The sequence below is a fragment of the Solea senegalensis genome, linkage group LG20 (genome assembly GCF_019176455.1).
Source record: "Solea senegalensis isolate Sse05_10M linkage group LG20, IFAPA_SoseM_1, whole genome shotgun sequence".
In the NCBI taxonomy this organism is placed as follows: Eukaryota; Metazoa; Chordata; class Actinopteri; order Pleuronectiformes; family Soleidae; genus Solea; species Solea senegalensis.
Window position 1 is genome coordinate 11,357,658 of NC_058039.1, and position 19,438 is coordinate 11,377,095.

The window sequence follows — 19,438 nt, forward strand, 5'->3', positions numbered from 1 at the left end:
AAGGACTCGCACTGGATTGCATTGGGCAAAATACACTGGCATTCTGGCATCACAGTGTGTGATAGCTGTCAGTTGAGACTCAAAAGGTATTGCATTTTCCTACCATTTTGCAAATAGAGATAATCTGAGGTTTCTCTCAACTCTGTTCACAATATTAGCGTTATAAAAACGTTATAAATGACATTAAAATCTACCTTTGTAGTGTTATCTTTTCCATTATAATCTCTGAGTGTACAGGGAAACAAATGGCATGGATTTGTGCAACAGATTGAATGTATAGGGTTTACATAAGGTCATAAAAGGATTGCCTATATACTGCAGGTAGACAATTTAGAGCCCGAGCTCATTCATAATAGAAGTGCAATTACCGCCGAGATTATCTGTAATCTCGGTGCGGCCTATACTGCATATCATCTTCCCTGTAATTCACTCTCGATGACCACATGTGTACACTCCATCTACTTCTATACGTTCAAAGTGAGGATTTATCATACATAGTACATCTTTCCAACTGCGAAGATCAGATCCTCCCACATGACCATTAATGTTTCATAATCTCTAATCCAGTTTATTCCTGACAAGGAACACCAGTGGTTTAACTCATGGGACTAATGCACATTTAGTATTTATGTTTCACTATGCACACAAATCTTAGTCATTAATAAACTCAGCTTCAAATCAGCTTGTAATACACACCGGCTTGGGTTGAGTCTGGATCTAGACCAGGGCAAGAACTAGATTCTTGCAGTTGCCCAATTTTCTTTTGGAGTTATTAGAGGAGGAAAATCAATCTGATTTGGCAGCAACAGGAGACACAATAAAATAGAAGTAAAATGAAATGAAATGCCGCTGCCACAAGCACTCCCTGACCTTGGCATGATTTAAAAAAAGAAGAAAAAAAAACAGCATCAAATATCTCACCTTTCTCCTTTCTATCCAGTTTGTTTACTCTTTTTTTTTTTTTTTAACTGAAGCTCAACAGTCTCAGTTTAAAAGATCTGCAGCTTCTGTGCTTCCTCATCCTTCACATCTCTTGCTCAGCCGTTTTTTCCCTTTCTCATTGGGTGCCAACATGTGTTGTCTCTGCTCCTCTGCCATTTCCCCTCCTCCTTTCTCGCACGTTTGATGTCAGGAGGACAGCTAAAGCCTGAGCTAATCTGCTGTGGGGCTTCCCGAGCCACAGCCAGGCAAGGGGTTGGAATGGGGAACATATGGCATGGGAACAATGGAGGGACAGAAGGACACGATGTGTTACTTTTAGACTCAGTGCTGGTTTGGTTTTGTGTTGTTCCTGCTCCATTTTCGATCTTCTTCTTCTTCTTGTTTTCTAAAAAAGTAATCCATAATTGAGTGGAAGTGTCGACATCTTGAAATTACCTTGAGAAAGACAGATTGCTGCACTGGCAAAGCACTGCTTATTTCACATCAATGGTAGAACTTCTCATTTCAAGATAAATGATAGTTCAAAATAAAGTATAGATCTGAGCATATTTCACCGAGACGACAGAGCCTGAGAAATGGAAACAAAAACAAGCCGAGCACAATGGCAGCGTAAAGTCACAAGTGTGTAACATTAATCTCAAACAAAACGTCTCTTCGATTCTAACCGCAGCCAAATAAGGTTGCGTGATGATGATTAGATCTTGCGTTGTGATACTTGTGATTTATTTTTGACGTCCAGACCTGCCACGGCAACAGCGACGCTGAGCTCGTAAAGCGAGACAGGTTGGAGTGCGACTCGAGACCATGTTCAAGAACTGAGTTCCACGGCTCAAAAAGAAAGTTGTTGTTCATCAGTTTGAAAGGAATTAATGCTTTTCTTCCCCTGCGATGCCGTTGTAATGCTCCTTTAGTACTGCGTTCAGATGAAGGACGCGGCATATCAATAACGTTACACTGTTTCTGATAATGAAGACCAAAGAGAGGCAGAATAACAACAACAACAACAACCACAAGGTTTAAAAATACAATGAACTGTCGTACAGCAGGATAATCAAGGATCCTGGGGAAAGAACGTTGTGTGGGGGGGAGGTCTTTCATAAAGGGTGGATATTAGAGCTGCAACGTACGATTTAATCCATTACATAATGGATTAATCTGTCCATAAAATATCAGAAAACCTTAAACTATGTTGATCGGTGTTCGTCAAACCTGGAAATGATGATGTTCTCAAACGTCTTGTTTTGGCCACAAACCAAAATGATTGACTTTTAATGATTTCTTTGTTACCCGGAGCAAAGAAATGAAGAAAATATTCACATTTAAGAAATCTTGTTTCAATCATTTCAGCTCAAGTGGATAAATTATTTAAAAAAAAAAGATGGGACTTATATAAGCTTATGATAATTGGGAAAGAAAGCTACTACAAGAGGGGAAGGCTTTGTGTCCCTGAGTTGCAAGAAGGATCCTAATAAGGCACTAAATTCATTAGTTTTAGTGCAACCTACAGATAACTCTCCCATTCCATCCCCATGGCAGAATAATCCTTCAGCAGCACCATTTATCTGCCTGCTCTGACGGCACTATTTATAGCGCACACAAAAAGGGTGAACACAGTACACCTTTCTTCACCTCAAATACAATACATAACAAAAAAAAAACAACCTTCAAAGTAAAAGCCCCTCTAATAGAATCAAGTATAGGTAAGTAAGGGAGGAACAGCGAGCTATCGGAGTCAAAGGCTATCCGGAAAAGATATTCTTTAAATAAAACACTGAGTCCGCTTTATCGCAATAGATATAAGCTCAAGTTCAGGTCTCATTTTAATTTGCACTGCGAAAGGAATTCATAACATGAAGGGATCAAAACGTTCCCACATTACGGGGGGCTAATTATGGACACAATAGACGTAATCCAAGAACACTGATTCTCCATTATGCGGGGCCGAGTCGTTTCACAATGGCGTCTTAAAGATTCCAAAAAATCTGCCGCGAGTATTTCAAAGTAACATCCTTGTCCTACATGCATTACAAATCCCACGATATTCACCATTTTTATATATATATATATATGTATAAAACAAGAGATGTAAGGAGGTGGGAAAAAGAGCCAGTAGATCAAACAAAGCACTATAAATATATCATGCTGTATTCTTATTCACCTCGGGCACATCAGCAGCTGTAATTAACATGACGGAGCAGTGTAAGCAAACAGACTAACACGTCACTGTTGTGGAGCCACAGCCCGCGGCCACGACTGCTCTGCTTCCTCCACCACACTGACCGAGCAAAACCTGATTTAATGCGCACTTCTTCTTCTTCTTTTTTATTCACGGGTTTAACGCGAGACTGCAGCAGCTCCGCATGTTGATATATGCAATTGTTTTCGCACGGAGCTACGCTGAAGCCACTGTTGCTGGCCCTCCGTCAAAGAAACAGCTTCATCCACCCTGATCCGTTTCATCCGTGCAAACAGCGCACTAATTAGCCATGCTAAGACAAATCACACTGTTTTTTTCCTGGTTCACTGGCCACAGCACCTTCTGTAATCCTCTGTTATCACACAGTTGGGGAGGATAGTGAAGCTAATAACACTGTGATATTAGCAACACTGATCTGTGACAGTGATAGAGGCAGGCCGCCCTCGCCGTTTACTCTGTTTGCGTGAGCCCCAGACCGGACTAATCCTCATTTCTCTCCTCGCTCCCCTGCCTATACCCTTCTTGTCAATGTTCTCTAATCAGAGCATCTAATTAAAAAACGGGATTGGGGTGGCATCGATGCCTCTGACTGGGCCGTGCCACTATGCCACGTGGATAGCACTTGCTCAGCGCGGTCGTGGCGTTGTTTCTACATTGCTCATGTTTTAGGGAACCGGGGCGATGGTTCTATTCTAACCTGCTTTCTGGCTTTACCGGCATCGCTGTTCTGCTTGTGCCTTCCCCTCCATCAGTCGTGATGTGAAATGCATCACTCCGTGTCTTCACAGACACACAAAACACTCCTCTATGGAGAAGCACATACGAGAGAGAGAGAGAGTCGTGCGGAGTGGATCGATTCAACGTAATGGACGTTTGTTTTTAAATGCAAATTGACTGTTGTTATTTTTAAATAGATTGTTCATAGATGCTTCCTCAATCTGTCCTATTAATAGCTAAATTCCCGGTACCCTGAACATCACACGCAATCAAGACACAACAAATTCTTCCACACACCACGCTCTTTTTTATGTATAAAATTTACTGACATGACTGAAATGAACATGTACACAAAATGTGCCGTTAGTCAAGGCGATGGATAACTGCACTTTTGAAAACTTAACTTGTGCTCAGAGTCCAAAAACTAATTGTAAATAGTATGAGAAGAATGTTTTTGGTGTAACGGGATTAGAGCAGAAACAATTAATCGATGAATTGATTATTAATCGACTACTAAAACAACTATTTTGGTAATCGGTTTGAAGCTTTTTTCATGATTAAAACAAGATTTCCGATTACAAGACATTTGAGAACTTCATCATTTCCAGGTTTGACGAACACCGATGAACATTTTTTAAGGTTTTCTGATATTTTATGGACCAAACGATTAATCGATTCATTGAGAAAATAATCGACAGATTAATCGATTTTGAAAAGAATCGTTAGTTGCCGCTCTAAATGGGATCTCATCCTTGTACAAGTACAAGTGTGCAAGTCTGACACGTGATTTGCGTGCGATCATGCACGTCAGCATTTGAGCGTCGTTCAACAATAGGATAACCTTCAACCTGCAATTTGGATTACTGCGGTTACAAGACACTTACAAAGCCCCTGTCATCGCAGACACAACCGTTAAAGCTTTGTCAAGATTTAAGTTTTGTTTCTTTCTCTCTGTCTTTGCTTCTGTCTCATCCTGTCAGTGGAGAAAGTGGGATTAAGAAAGATTGCAGTGCTGCAGGATCAATATGGCGCTGACACCTCTCTGGCACTCTCCAAAAATCTCTGCCGAGTGGAAAAAAAAAAAAACTTCTTGCAGAGGGGTGGGTTGGTGGTGGTGGTGGTGGTGGTGGGGGGGGAGTATTAAAAATTACATAACCACCACATCACTTCAGCTTTGACGTCACCCGTGAAGAGGCAACAGTGTGCAGTGCGAATAATTGGATATTCAAAAAATGTAGATAAAATAGATGGAGCCTCTCGCAAAAGCCACCAAAACACCTTTGTAGAAACTCGTAATGGAGGAACTGCTAATACTGCGATAAAAAATGCAATAAAATCATAATTTACTGTGTGACATGATGCAATAAAATGCAGACAGCATAATGTGTTGCCTTTTAATATATATATATTTATTTTATTTTTTTTCACATTATATGCTGTGGCATTTGGAAAATGAGAATTTCATTAATTGACGAGATTTTTTCGCAATTTATTTGTAGAAATATAAGATATTTTCTCACATAATTAGTCTCAAAAGTTTGTTAAAAGCAACAAAAAAATGATGCTTTAAGTCACCTCTTTTACAGCCAGCAACTGTACAAAGTGGCTGACACAAGTTTTGAACTAAGGCACTGACTTCTTTTTTATGGTAAGAGACGACATCGCTTCCCATCACCTCTGCTCGTTTATTGATGCGTATGGGAAGGGTTTTTTATTTTTTATGGAGGCACGCCGCTGGGCAGCCTGTAATTGCCGGTCAGGACACGTTCACCAGTTCATAAAGGTTCCTCTATAAATATATTTAGGTTGGCCTATAGGGCGACCTCATACAAACAAAAAATTCACCTCTGTTTGATGAATGGGTGGAGGAGGGCCATCGCACCACCGCTCCTCACAAACTCATTCAGAGTGGCACCGGTCAAATATATCTCCTGACTGTAACCTGTCCAGTTGTCCCAAAGAAGAAATCACATTCTGGAACTGATGACCACGTATTCTCTTTTGATTCATTCATTCATCTTTCATTTCATGACCCTAAAATACAGGAATATTTCACGATCAGCATAGAGGAGAGACAACACCACTGCGAGGGATGTGGCCTCATGTGACCAGTCTTTCGGTTTCTTCCTGAAGCCAACTGGGAATTAAGAATATATTGAATAGCCACTAGGGGGCAACTCAGCTGGTTATAAAAACAACTCTGCTTGAATGGAAATCTATGGGGAAAGGAGCCAACTATTCACTTGAATTATGTCAGTCAGAAGTTAATGATCTCGATTGCTCTTCAATATATTCATCCATCCATCTCCTACCGCCTTATCCTCCACATAAGGGTCACGGGGGCGGAGCTGTGCCAATCTCAGCTGACATAGGGCGATAGGCGGGGTCGGCGACACCCTGGACAGTTTCCCTGTCCATCACAGAGGCACATGCAGAATCACCCTCACACCTATGGTCAATTCAGAGTGTTCAATTGACCTAATCCCGATATTGCATGTTTTTGGATCGTGGGAGGAAGCCGCAGAACCTGGAGATAACCCACGCACACACGTGGGAGAACATGCAGACTCCATGCAGAAAGGCCCTCTTTCTGACTGGGTCACGAACCAAGGCAAGAGTGCTAACCACTACACCAACCGTGTAGCCCTTGAAATGATGTTCCCATTTAGGCCACACAGTGGTGCAAAGGTCTAGCGCTGTTGCCCCAAAGCAAGAAGGCTGCTGGTTCGTGTCATGGTCCTGGCCTTTTTGTTTGGAGTTTAGAGCAGAGGGTAACTGAACAGTTGTCGTAAGTGTGAATGCTTGTTGGTCTCTATATATGGGCCCTGCAATAGAGGAGCGACCTCTCCAGGGTGTGACCACCACCTTTCACTCCAGTGTCAGCTGGGATTGGCACCAGCGGCCCCGCAACCCTCATGTGGAGGATAAAGTGGTAGACAATGGATGGATGTTCCAATTTAAAGAGAAAAATAAATAATAAAGCAGACATAAGCGGACACCTGACAGCTGGCATCAGTCAATAACGTCTGAGACAATTGTGAATCTCCAGGATTTGAGGAGTTCAGACTATTATGGGTAATGTCACGACTCCTCAAAGGTAAGAAAAAGTCAATTGCTATTGATACATTTGAGTACATCAACTGTGTATGCGCTCAATGACTCAGACTTTGAGATTTGAGAGACATGTTTGAGTTATGAAATCTGACTTTCCCCCAATTCTGTTAGAAACAAGCAGCCGTGTCATTCCACTAGTATCGGCACAATGGCATTTGATTTTCACAAAAGCGTGCTTATTTGCATCAGACGGCCCTTGGCTGATGTTGTCAAAGTAAAATTACCAATCAAGAGGGCTTGTTTTTCAAAGCAGAGGTATAGCTACACATGTGTTTTTTTTGTTGTTCTATTGTCAAGCTGTTCCGCGGAGGAGAAAAAAAAAAAAAAACAGAGTTCGCAGACGGACAACAGGGGTGTGTTGTGGTTGAGCGGTGACCCAGATCAGACGGTGTCATGTCCATCCACTCAGGGGAAGCTCAGGGACAAGATATTCTGCTGTTACTGCAGCAGGAGCACACTGCAAAGATCCACCATAAAAGTCTGTTTGTCTTGTATTTTGCCTTGACAGAAAATCTTGTGTTTGTCACGACGACACACACTCTCTGTTAAGGTAAGTGCAAAGGGGTAATCCGCATCTCTGGGGGACGCCAAAGCTCCACAGAGGGCTTTGATTTTAACACGTATTACGGATTTAAAATGATTCCCCGTGTAATTGTTTTTCATTTTTTTTTGTGAGTAAAACATTAAGAGATAATAGACTTGAAAAGATGAACGCCTACAGTGTTCACGGGTGAGCTGGTCTTGCATCTATGAGGCACAAAGTGAAAGAAAAGCAAAACAAGAATCTAAACAAAGCTGATCGCGAAGCACGAGGAAGAGGAGGGTACGCAGAAATAAATGAAATAATAACTCAGGAAATCAGCTGTCATCAAAAGCCAGGCTGCTTTAAGATGTTCGTATGACAGTGAAATTAAAAGTAACTAATAATAAAGATAGGAAATATGTTGGAAAAACTTTAAAAAGTGGTAAAATGTATATATTATTTCAGAAGCTGTAGGTTCTTTCCTCTCTCTTGTAAGTATGGGTGTGTATCAGTGGGGGTCCTCGGTGTATACAGTGGTAAAAACTGCCAGATATTGAAAGTGATTCTGGAAAAATGGGCAAAAGCACTAAGTTACAGGACATTTTCTGGCCTTTTTATGGTTAAAATAAGGTAAAAAATCAGGTTAACAACGGAATCGCTAGTGTCCTCTACGACAGTCCACTGTACTTTTGGTACCAATTGATTCCACATGCTCCTTCCCTCCTAAGCCTCTCCTCTCAGCCCTCCCTCTTCCTATTAATCTATCTCAGCTAATTACCGTGATTGATTGATCGAGCAGCGTGACGTCCCTCACAGTCACAAAAAGCTCAAAGGCACAGCGATCTGACAGGAGCCAGCGACGTTGACCAAGGCACTTGAAAACAATTTCCATGTGGCCATTAATCGCTTTTGATCACACGGTAAACAAGAAAAGAAGCAAGACGTCTTTTTGGAGAGGTAAATGAAGGGATCAAAGTGAACTGTGGGACGCAGCATCAGTGGACTCTTTAAACCAAACGTGAATGCACAACAAACGTTGTTCACACAAGTGACAGATGCTGAACGATAGAGAGATTACATGTGGTTTCGGACTTGGACTTACAGTATAAACTGCTCCACAGATCATTTCCTAATATGATTAATCGCATGGTACAACTTGAAAGACAGATGACACAGTTAAGTAAAGAAGATAAACATGTCCTCAAGGGCAGAATTAGGAGGTTGGGGGATTACGGATGGAAAAAAATCAAATGAAATAAAAAAAAAACAAAAAAAAAAACACACAGTGAAAACATTTAGATAAGAGGATTATATTGCAAACATTTCTTTAAATAATTGCCAGAGACATATTACACTGAGGTCTAGATATGCAAGATACAAGTTCAGAAACTCAAAAAAAAAACAAAAAAAAAACATTTGCATGCCCAGGGCGCCAATGTGCACGTCTCCAAATGCATCTCTGTGTACAAATCACAAGTCATTTGTGCATCTGTGGGACTGTTAAAAGCGACAGATTGGATCCCAGCGGTGCAGTGTTTAGTAAACACAACTATAGAGACACCCATTCGGTGCACAGTGATCTGGCCCATTACCTCTAACCTCTGCATGTTCTCTGGTCTCAGTGGGATCGGGGGGGGGGTGTGGCAACACATGGGCTAGACATGCTTACACACGCACACACGGTCGCATTGCCGTCCAGCCTGCTGTCACCGGGGGGAGCTGGTTTATGGGTTAGACTAAATATAGTCAATCGCAGCACCCTGCTGTTTCTTACCGCGACATCGGCGATCAGTGACAATTAAAAGCAAATAAAGATCAAGAATACCTTGAAAAACCTTGACCAAAAACAAGCCTTGAAGGTTGACATTGGGCCTGTTTGTTTTGTTTTTTTTTGCTAACCTTGCCCTGCATCTGAAATCCCCCCTCCTTTTCTGCTCTCAGCCTGAGCAATGTGACAGAGTGAGTAACAAAGTGCCGTGTGCCGGGGTGAGCCAATCTGCAGCACAGCACCAGGTGTTGGAGATAATGTTCCGCCGGAGCATTTCTTGGCGGGTGGCGCAAAGTTCATCGTGACTGCAGTTTTTATTGATGGCACATTGCAGAATGAGTCCTCAACCAAGCGCTGTTGTTAATAAATCCTGACTCAGACAAACATACTTTGAGGGCGCAGCGGTGGAGCGACAGTTATTGATCCAGCGGTCGAGCACATGCCAGTAAGCCAAGCTATTGGATGGATTTACCTGACACTGCGGATAACATTTAAAAAAGAAAAATGGTATTTTTAACAATCAGACAAAATTAAAATTGGTCGACCTGTTTTTCAGATGACCCAATATAATACGGTGCGTCATACATAGTCGTTACTCTGGGTTAATCCATTATTGATTCTAACATAAAAATAGCACAAAAGCAGTAAATCTGACCGTCATTGTACTTAAGGACCAAATTTAATGGAATATCAAATAATGAATCACTGTTTTCTTAAGTGATGGACACAGGCCCAAATCTATACCACTAAATGCAGGCCTGTCAGCATTAACGTGTTAATCGCGATTAATTAAGGGGCAAATTTAGCAGGTCTTGTATTTTTAGAATCCCATTAATCGCGTGGAGCATCTTGTGCACTATGAAATGTATCAGAGAGAGAGAGGGGAGGAGGTGGGAGGGAGCGAGTGGATGATTTTTGTGTGACTTATGCAACTATAAAATTGTGGGGTACAACGTAACTTTGGGTAAAAGGCTGCAGATCAATCACTTAATTCGAGAAAAAAAGTAAGTAAATAAATAAAGCTGCAGCCCTGCGTTAATGAACACTACAGCTTATATAATTTTAGACTGTTTGCATACGTTAACGCTGCAGGGAACCAAACCGGGACTCTTGCAAAGTGCTCATGCTGTTGCATTAACATTCCTCGGGCTTATCGCACGTCCTTTAATTTGAAATAATCTAACACGTGTAAAAGCCAAGTTCATAAAGAAAGCTTCTTTGAATTTAGCTGAATTCCAATAAACAAACACCGAGTCAAGAGTCACTTAAAAACTGTTAAGAGTTGGAAAATAACTGTATTTTAAACATGATAAAAATGCAATCAATCCCGGTTTACTATTGACCTTCTATTGACCCAAGTTAAAAGCTTTGTGTATGTGCAATGCACTTGTCATGACACTGATCATCGGCAGCACAGAGACAGACAGAGAGAGGAAGAATGTGAAAGACAAAGAGGCGGACGATGGGTCGGGTAAATGTAGCTGGTAAAGAAAGTATAGCATGATCTGGGGGCTCTTTTTTTCTTTTTTCCTTTTTTTTTCTTTGCCGTCTCTGACGTTATTACCCCCGAAGTGCGTCAGAGCGTCATCAGCAGTCCCTCACCTCAGCCCGGGAAACATTTCCATCTCAGCCGAAAGTTAATACCTGCCATGAGATTATTCCATTCTTAAAAGTTTACGGAGGTGTAGTTGGGAGCTTTCAGACATGCACACCATCATCCACAACAGAAAGGGAGTACATGAGTCAGCAGTAACTGGGGGGGGGAGGGGTTTAGCGTGCATGGATCACATGATCTCCTAACATGCACAACGCCAATACATTGGGCTGCAGCTCAGAATTCATTACGCATGTAGTTTTCTTGTGTTGGATGATTTGCATGTGGGTTTTATGATGAGAGCGCCACTTATTGTAAATGACTTCAGAACATCTAATGATGGACTACAGACTTTCATTAGACAATCAGACCAAACTACCTACTCAGATGCTTTATGATACTCATATAGAGGGGAAAAAGAGCGAGCAAGAGAGGGAGGGAGACTAAGAGCGATGGAGAAAGACAGTGAGAGGGAGAGATCTGCCAGAGACAGACCCTCCTGGACGTGACCTGAATAGTGATGAGACGGTGAATTACAAGTAAAGCTCCAAAGCGAAACGCCTCCTTTACCCCCACTGCACTCTGAGTTGTGAGAAACAGGCCACGGCATACGAAGTGGGTAGAAAATGAGAACGAGATTCTGACAGAGAATATGCGCTCGCTCAACTATCACACGGCAACATGAGTTCCCCCCCCGGTATAAGCTCTGCGTTCACACACGGCAAATACGCGGCCAAACATGCAACAAATTGTGTTTTCAAGCAGAGGAATTTGTGGAATACAGGTGGGTAACCATCGTTGTTGTGCTGCTAGGCACACAGTGGTCAGTCTATGACTCATGATGACTGTTTAATACTTTGAAAAGAACTGGTTGCCAACACCTCCCACCAGGAGAGAAAGTGGAGTGAATGTGTTTTCCCTTGGGCGAACAGCAGTTGATCTAGTAAATCAGCAGTTTCTGAAATACTGTCACCAACATCCATCCCTATGTTCAAAGTCATGACAATCACATCCCTTTCCCCGTGTTGATGCTCAGTTTGAACTCCAGGGGGTCAACCTGTGTCTTTTAATGTACACCGTTGTGTAATTGGGCCATCTGATGAAAACTTGAACTGGATTTTCAGCTGCAGTCAACCGAGACTTAAACCTCATGAGGCCAAAATGATAAAAAAGAAAAAAAAGAAAGAAATTCTTTGAAAAGACAAAAACAAAAGCTCAAGCACAAAAAACTATATTACATTGCTGTAAATCCCATCAGAAGCGAGAGAAAATAGCCGCTGGACTTAAAAAGCTGCAGACTTTTCACTCACTCTCAGGTGAGTCAATCAATATAATATCCAGTGTTTTCCATTTTACTACAACAACTCTTTATCTCTCTCTGTGCTACTCACACACACACACATACTTGTGCTCATTCCACTCTTTTTGGACAAGTTGACACACATCAGCACTGCGGGTATAATCTATTTTTATTTTTTTTCCTCAGAACATGAACACATAAGTGGCATTCATCCAACATTCAGCAAAGTCAGCGATGTATGCATAGTAGAAAAAAGAAATAAATGAATAAATAAATAAGACAAGATGGAGGAAGAGAAAACCCACGCAGAACATAGAGTTTGCAAAAGTTACTGGAATGAAAAAGCTTTAGTTATGGAACACTTTCTTTAAAATGGTGGGATTACTGAACTGTGATCCCAGTAATTTTGTTATCCATAACTTTACTTTAATTTTTAAACCAAGGGAGCAACGTAAATGTTCAAATGAGTGCCTTCAACGCTAGATTCAGACACTTCATACTATTTACAGTAACCAAGGTGCTGCAGGAGTTGCTTTCATCATCTCTTGGGAACAACTGCTGGTAGATGAAAATTGTTTTATGGTTCTCTGCAAAACAATTCAAGTCAAATAGCTGCAAGTTCCACTTAGGAGCGAGCAGGAGAACGAGCATCTGGCAATTGGTGGGCGTCGGGCATTATTTACATTGCCTCACAGTGGATCGTGATGGGGGAAGAAAATCAATGTGGATACAAACAGCATAATTGCAGAGTAATGTGTTCCCCTGGGCAAGCAACACCAAAGACGTCCTCTCAGGGAAATGCAGAGTGGAGGTGGAACACTGCTGGTGTATTCAACCGGCCAATCTCGCTGCCGTATTCAATTACCGTGCACGTCTCAGCCATCAACACCAACATTCCCCGCTGCTTTTACAGAACGCAAAGTCTGCAAGGATGCCAATCAAATCGCTCAGCGGCATGGCGAACAAAAACCCAGGTGAGCAAAATCAGGTTGGCTCATGCAAACGGCTGACGCTCTTGATGGTGTTTATTCTGCTTCGTTCCCTTCAAACTCGGACACGCAACAATAGCAACGTAGAACATGCACAGCTGCTTTTGACTGAGCTGTTGTGGATCCATTTGGTTCAACACTGACCCGGACCACGATGGACCAACATGTCCGGCCCTAGAACTCCCCATTTATTGTTTGCTCAACTAAGTCAGGGAACTAGTGGATGGATCTTCATTACTTGCAAATTCCACAGAGAGAAGTGATCCTTCATAGAAGAACCATTTTCACAGTTGGTTATAAGCCCTTCAAGTATAATAGTGATTTGTCCCTGCACAGACCAGAGTGACCAAATCACAAAAGAGCCTGGTTTCATGTTGCGAGGAGAAGAAGAAGAAAGACTAGAGTTTCAGGTCACCACCATCCTGGCACTCCACCTAACCGCTCTAATTATCCACCAATTGGAAAGCTATAACCCGAGCAACCGTCTATCTATTCCACCACTTCCAAAGGTCCTGCCCTCCTCTCCACCTCTTTCCTAGGAGTCTTCTCTTCCTCACTGATTGACTGCGTCATCCCTTTTTGTCCACCCCGCTGCTCCCTACTCACTCTAAAATTATAGCTATCCAGCTACTTGGACAACTAAGAAATAAAGTGACTGTGTTGAAAATGGGACTTTTTCAAGTCAAAAATAAAATTCAAGCCGCCATGGCTACAAGAAAAAAAAAACAGAGGCAAGCCAGCATGTCTGCACTGTGTCCCCTGTGCCCTATGCTGCCTTTTTCCCAGCAATGTGCATGATCAACTGTGACGGGTGTCCGGCAAAGCTTGCCAATAGCCCTTCTTCCATCTTTGAAGTCACTTTTCACTTAACTGATTTCCCTTGCTGCTTTAAGACACTGCAGCTATGCCACAGGTGTCCCGCCATAAGTGCCCGGTGGCAAAACTCGCCGCAAAGACAGACAGAGCCAGCAAAGCTTTGGACGCCAAACACACCAATGGAGAGCAAATTAAAGTCTGGGACACGGAGCTGATGACATTGTAAAATGTGTAAAAGCAGCACAGTCACACTGCCGTTGCAGTCGGAGTCCAACCCTCACTCTCAGCCAAGCAGACATTCAAAGAGACTTTAATATCAAGGCATAACTCCCCAATTTTAAGAACACTAGTCAATCCAGTTCATCTTGGGAAGTATCTACTGAGTGAATTAGTTAACGTGAAAGGGGCCACTTTTTCATTCATGTTTTCTGTCAACATTTGACATAGACGGGGTTAATTGCTCTGTCAAGTGCCACCCAACAGCCTATGGCTACACAGTCTTCTTTTGTGTCTTTTATAAATCCAGACTTCCAACCAAACATTCATTTTCACATTTAAGTCAAACCAAAAAAAAACCTCCCTGTATGGCAGACCTCAGTCCCCAGTTCCACCAGCAGCATATGCATAGGTATGATGTGCACAATTTGCACACTGCACTAGCATTAAGTGCTTCGAGTTGTCATCAGGACTCGAAAAGTGCTATGGAAGTACCATTAACATTTCCAGTTTTCCGCTAACATTAGCATTCTGTGGTCAGAGAGTGATTGAATATTGTGGGAGGAGAGTGTCTGGAAGCATCTGTTTGTGCGAGTTCTATAAGTGCCAGCACAAATGCATAGAAGTGTTGCTGAAAGTGTGAAAACGTAATGTGCACATGTCCATTTGTGTCCATATGGGCTCCACAGTGTGTGTGTGTGTGTGTGTGTGAGTGAGAGTGAGTGTGGGTAAAATGACACTATGCGGCTGGCGGTGGTAATTGAGCTCACTAATTACTTCCTAAGCCGAGAGAGTTGTCAGAGAGAGGAGGAGCTGCTACAGATGGTGAGAGACCCACATTGACGCCAGGACATCCTAGCTCTTCATCATTAGAGCTGAGCATGTGTGTTTGTGTGAGCCAGAGTAATTGACAGAACGAGCAAATGACCAAGATTGAGTGTTCAAATTAAACCTTAAAAACGATAGACAGCCTAATAGGAAAAGGCTTTGGACTTCATATCAGATCACGTGCAACCAGTTCTGTGATGTTTGAGTCCATAGTGGTTCCTCCGAGAAATATCTCAGACAGCTAAGGTCGACACCTAGGTCACCCTAAGCCTCACACCCACCCACCTCCAGGCATATTTCAACAACTAGGGATGGGCACCGATCTTGGTACTTGTGCTGGTGCTGCATATAGCAAAGTGCAAAGCTGAACAAGGCAGCGCAGCCGACCCGAGGATCCACCTTACGGAGCACCGAATATATATGAAGGCTGAACGGTGCAACTATACCAGGAAACGTGAACCCTTAATACAACAAATCCTCATTAGCTTCTACAACATCTTCAGGCAGTAAACCTGCTGGTTGTACCAGTGGACTCACCTTCCATTTCTCCAAACTCCCCCCTCCCCCCAAACACAATGTGGTGGGGTAGGTACTCACCACTGCGAGGATCCATCGGTGCCGCTAACCTCCAGCAGGTCATAATCGTCCTCCAGCTGAAAGTCAGAAAACACCAGGGCAATGGTGTCTCCTGGCTCCGCCAGCACTGTCCAGGTACAGTCTGCATTGTTGCTGTACTCAGCAGGGTAATTGGGAGTGGTGATCACCCCACTCTGGCCTCGCAGTGTGCCTCCACACCCGTCATCTGCTGCAGGGTGGGGGGGGGGACACAGAACAGAGAAAAGCTTTGTCACAATTGTCCCAATCACAGGCCGGTGGTGCAGCAGTACTTGAAGACGCACAGACAAATAGAAACAGTCGGAGAGCAAGAATGTCGTAAAAAGGCTAAGTGTAAAGTGTTTTGCATGTTAGGGACAGATTTCAACTACAAAACATATTTGCAAAAGCAGAACAATGAATTCAAACTGAGAACAAGGAGTTAATAATTGTAGAGCAATTGTGGACCATTTTACATTCTGAACATCTCCACCAAAACTTTAAATCCCAACTCTGATCAAATATGTCCTTACTTATTATCTATTACATAAACAGACCAAAAATAACTTCCCAACTTTGAATTGGGCTTGTGTATATCTAGAGTTCTAGCGCTCTATAAAAGATTCATGAATTGTCCATAATAAATCATTTGCATGAACCTAACAACTTGCAAAGCAACTTTTCAAAAACAATCACTCAATGAGTCATTCATTATCATTTTATCGTTATTTGAACCTTCATTTTGAAACTGCAAATTCCTTTTAGGACCCAACAGTCACAAAGTCCAGAGCAGTGGAGATTGTGGAAAAGAGGTGAAGAAACGTGTTCAAGCTGGTTGGAATGGGTGGAGAAATGTGTCAGGGGGTATTGTGTGATAAAAGAGTACCAGCCAGAATGAAAGGAAAGATACATAAGACAGTGGTGAGACCAGCGATGCTGTATGGTCTAGAGACAGTGGCACTGAGGAAAAGACAGGAAGCAGAGCTGGAGGTAGCAGAGATGAAGATGTTGAGGTCCCCTTTGGGAGTGACGAAGATGGATAGGATCAGGAATGAGTCAATCAGAGGAACAGCACATGTTAGATGTTTTGGAGATAAGGTCAGAGAGGCCAGAATGAGATGGTTGGGTCATGTACAGAGGAGGGATAGTGAGTATATTGGTAGAAGGATGCTGGGGTTGGAACTGACAGGCATGAGGTCTAGAGGAAGACCAAAGAGAAGGTTTATGGATGTAGTGAAAGAGGACATGAAGTTAGTTGGTGTAAGAGGGGGGGATACATAGAACAGGATGAGAAGGAGGAGGTTGATTCGCTGTGGCGACCCCTGAAGGGAGCAGTCGAAAGGAAAAAAAGAAGAAGAAATTCCTTCTAGGACTCCTCACAGCCCACCTGCAGTACCTTCACAGCTCACCAGGGGCCCGTGAACAAATATGTTGGGAAATCACTGCTGTAAAGAATAGCGAGCTGCACAACACTGCAGAACACATTTATTAATAAAGTCTTACATAGAAATGACCTTAATTATATGTTTCAAATGAAAATAAAATAAAAAAAACAAAATGACGCAGACATTATGATCCAGAAAGAAGAGTCACGGCAAACTATTTCCCATGGGCTTAAGTTACTGGGAACTTCGTAAGGTGAGTCTGTCCAGAAACTGTTTTTCCTGGACACAGTTTCTGCTTTGCCATCAGCCTGAGAGACAGACTGTCCAATTCAGGAGCTTGAAAATGTGCAGTGACTTACAGCATTATTGTTCCTCCATCTGAATTTTTTTTTTTTTTTTTTTGCCACAGGCCAGTCAAACCAATTCAAAAGGCTCTGCTCTGCTTTCACCATCAGCAGGGTGCAGTTGAGGGAGCGTGACGCAAGCCTAATGCAACATGGGGGGGTGATTAAACTCTGATTAATGCATAATTTTGTTAATCAAAGCAACCCTCCCCCTTCTCGAGACAACTTTTAGGAGACCATTAAATAATGAAGCGCGCATTTAATGTCTTGCCCAAATAATTCTTCTTGCTATCTTCTGACATGCTCATCACAGCTCTCTGTGATACTGCGTCAATAATGTTTCTGTGATTCTGGTGTGGCATTTGCGTCAATCTGAAAACGATTGACTGAACGATCCCAGTCGTCAGTCACACTGGCATTTACCCATATGTGCCATGCGTCCTCAGAAGACCTTAAACTAGGGACTGAGACCTGAAACAGTTCATAACAATAGTATTGAGCGGCCCTATTGCAATGTCACATTACATAACCTTTTTAAATTGACATCAGGGGTGGACAACATAGCTTGAGGGGGCTCTATGAAGATATTGCATAATAGCCAGTGTTGTTTGGCTTCAGGGATACTAGCGCAAAGGTCTGGGCTTCAGGGTCCCATGAGCCCTTGGATCTTTGGGGCCCGTGTTTTGGTTAGTTTAGTAATCCATTCTTAATGGAGACCACTAACTCAGAAAAATATGTTTCGTGGTGTAACTCAAGTGAGCAGTAGGATCATTTTCCCATAAGCTGTGTTTCCATCATGGTACAGTTCAGTTTGACAGTCGTGGGTCTAGCTCCACCCGTACCTCATACCATACCATTACTCTGGTACCCCAAGGAAAGGATACTGAAAAATGTAACAGTTGGGGCCAGTTAGTTTGTCACTTTTCCTGATGAAAACACAAAAGAATATGTACCAAACCAAACCAGTGGAAACAAGTCAATAAGACTTCCATTCAAACAGACTTATTTGGCTATTCATATATATATATTATCATACTCTATTTGTACGCTATATACTTGATCACTCTAAAGAAGTTTGTGTGTGCAAGACCCATTAAGGGTGAGCTAGTGAGGTGCTTCATGAAGTGTGGGGGGGGCTCAAAAGGTGCCAGGCTCCGTCTATCATCCATCCTACCTGTCACGTTGGCAACCCCCCCTGAGGGAGGGCAAGGGAATGCACGGGCGAGCGGGAACCCATGAGGTGTGAACTTGAATAGAAGTGAAACCACAACAGAAGGGTGAGAAGAAGGAGATGAAGAGGATGACAGGTGACAAGCGGGCATGGGCGAGAGAGAAGTGCAGAGGGAGGTTAGACAATGAAGAAGGAGAGAGATGGCGAGAGGGGTGACAGGTGATTGTTGCAGTGGGAGTGACAGGAAGTGTGAGGCAGACAGAAGAAAGGATGAGAAAGTGGATTGGTATTCCACACAAGGCTGTTCCTTCACAGTTGAAGGGAAATATCTGACTCTCTCCTAACTCTACCCTTCACCTTCGTTCTCTACATATTGTGCCTGCTGCCGGCCAATAAAAGCATTCTGCTGCAATGGAAAGCTGAAAATGGTAACATGGACCACATTAAACTAAATATATGCTGGATTCAATGCGCGCAGGAAACATTTTCACATGTTTTGATGACAGAAAGATGCTTCCCACTGCTCTATAATTCAAAATCCATTCACAGGCAGTCACTTAGGATGTCATGGTGTTCCATTAAGCGTAAGAAGCCACTTTGATTCTTCCGCTATGAAAACATTTACATTTGTCGTGCATCACAAATTGCATGTTTTTCGACACCTCATATTGGCCACAGTGACGCTGAGAAACTTTTTTGAATGGACCAAAATATTGTAGGAAATACGTGGTGACATTTAGAAGGCATTTTTCTGAAAAGATGTGGTGTTAAAAAAAAAAAAAGGGAAAATTAAAAAGACATTTCATCATTTTCTTTCTTTGAAAGTGCAAACAAAGGAGTGTTGGAGTGGCATACAGTAAAATAGACATTGAACCCATGGAAAGTGATGCAGTTTTTGAGTCAATGTGTGGACATTATACACAAGATGTAAAAACCACCT

The 19,438-nt window shown here is 42.5% G+C and overlaps 1 protein-coding gene across 1 annotated transcript in view; it reads right to left on the reverse strand.

Annotated features, from left to right (window-relative positions):
- Positions 1-19,438, reverse strand: part of csmd2 (CUB and Sushi multiple domains 2) — a 222,569-nt gene that overhangs the window by 140,237 nt on the left and 62,894 nt on the right. The window contains exon 5 of the mRNA XM_044052677.1: positions 15,602-15,809. Within this exon, the coding sequence (XP_043908612.1) occupies positions 15,602-15,809 (208 nt within the window). The remainder of the gene's footprint in view (positions 1-15,601; positions 15,810-19,438) is intronic.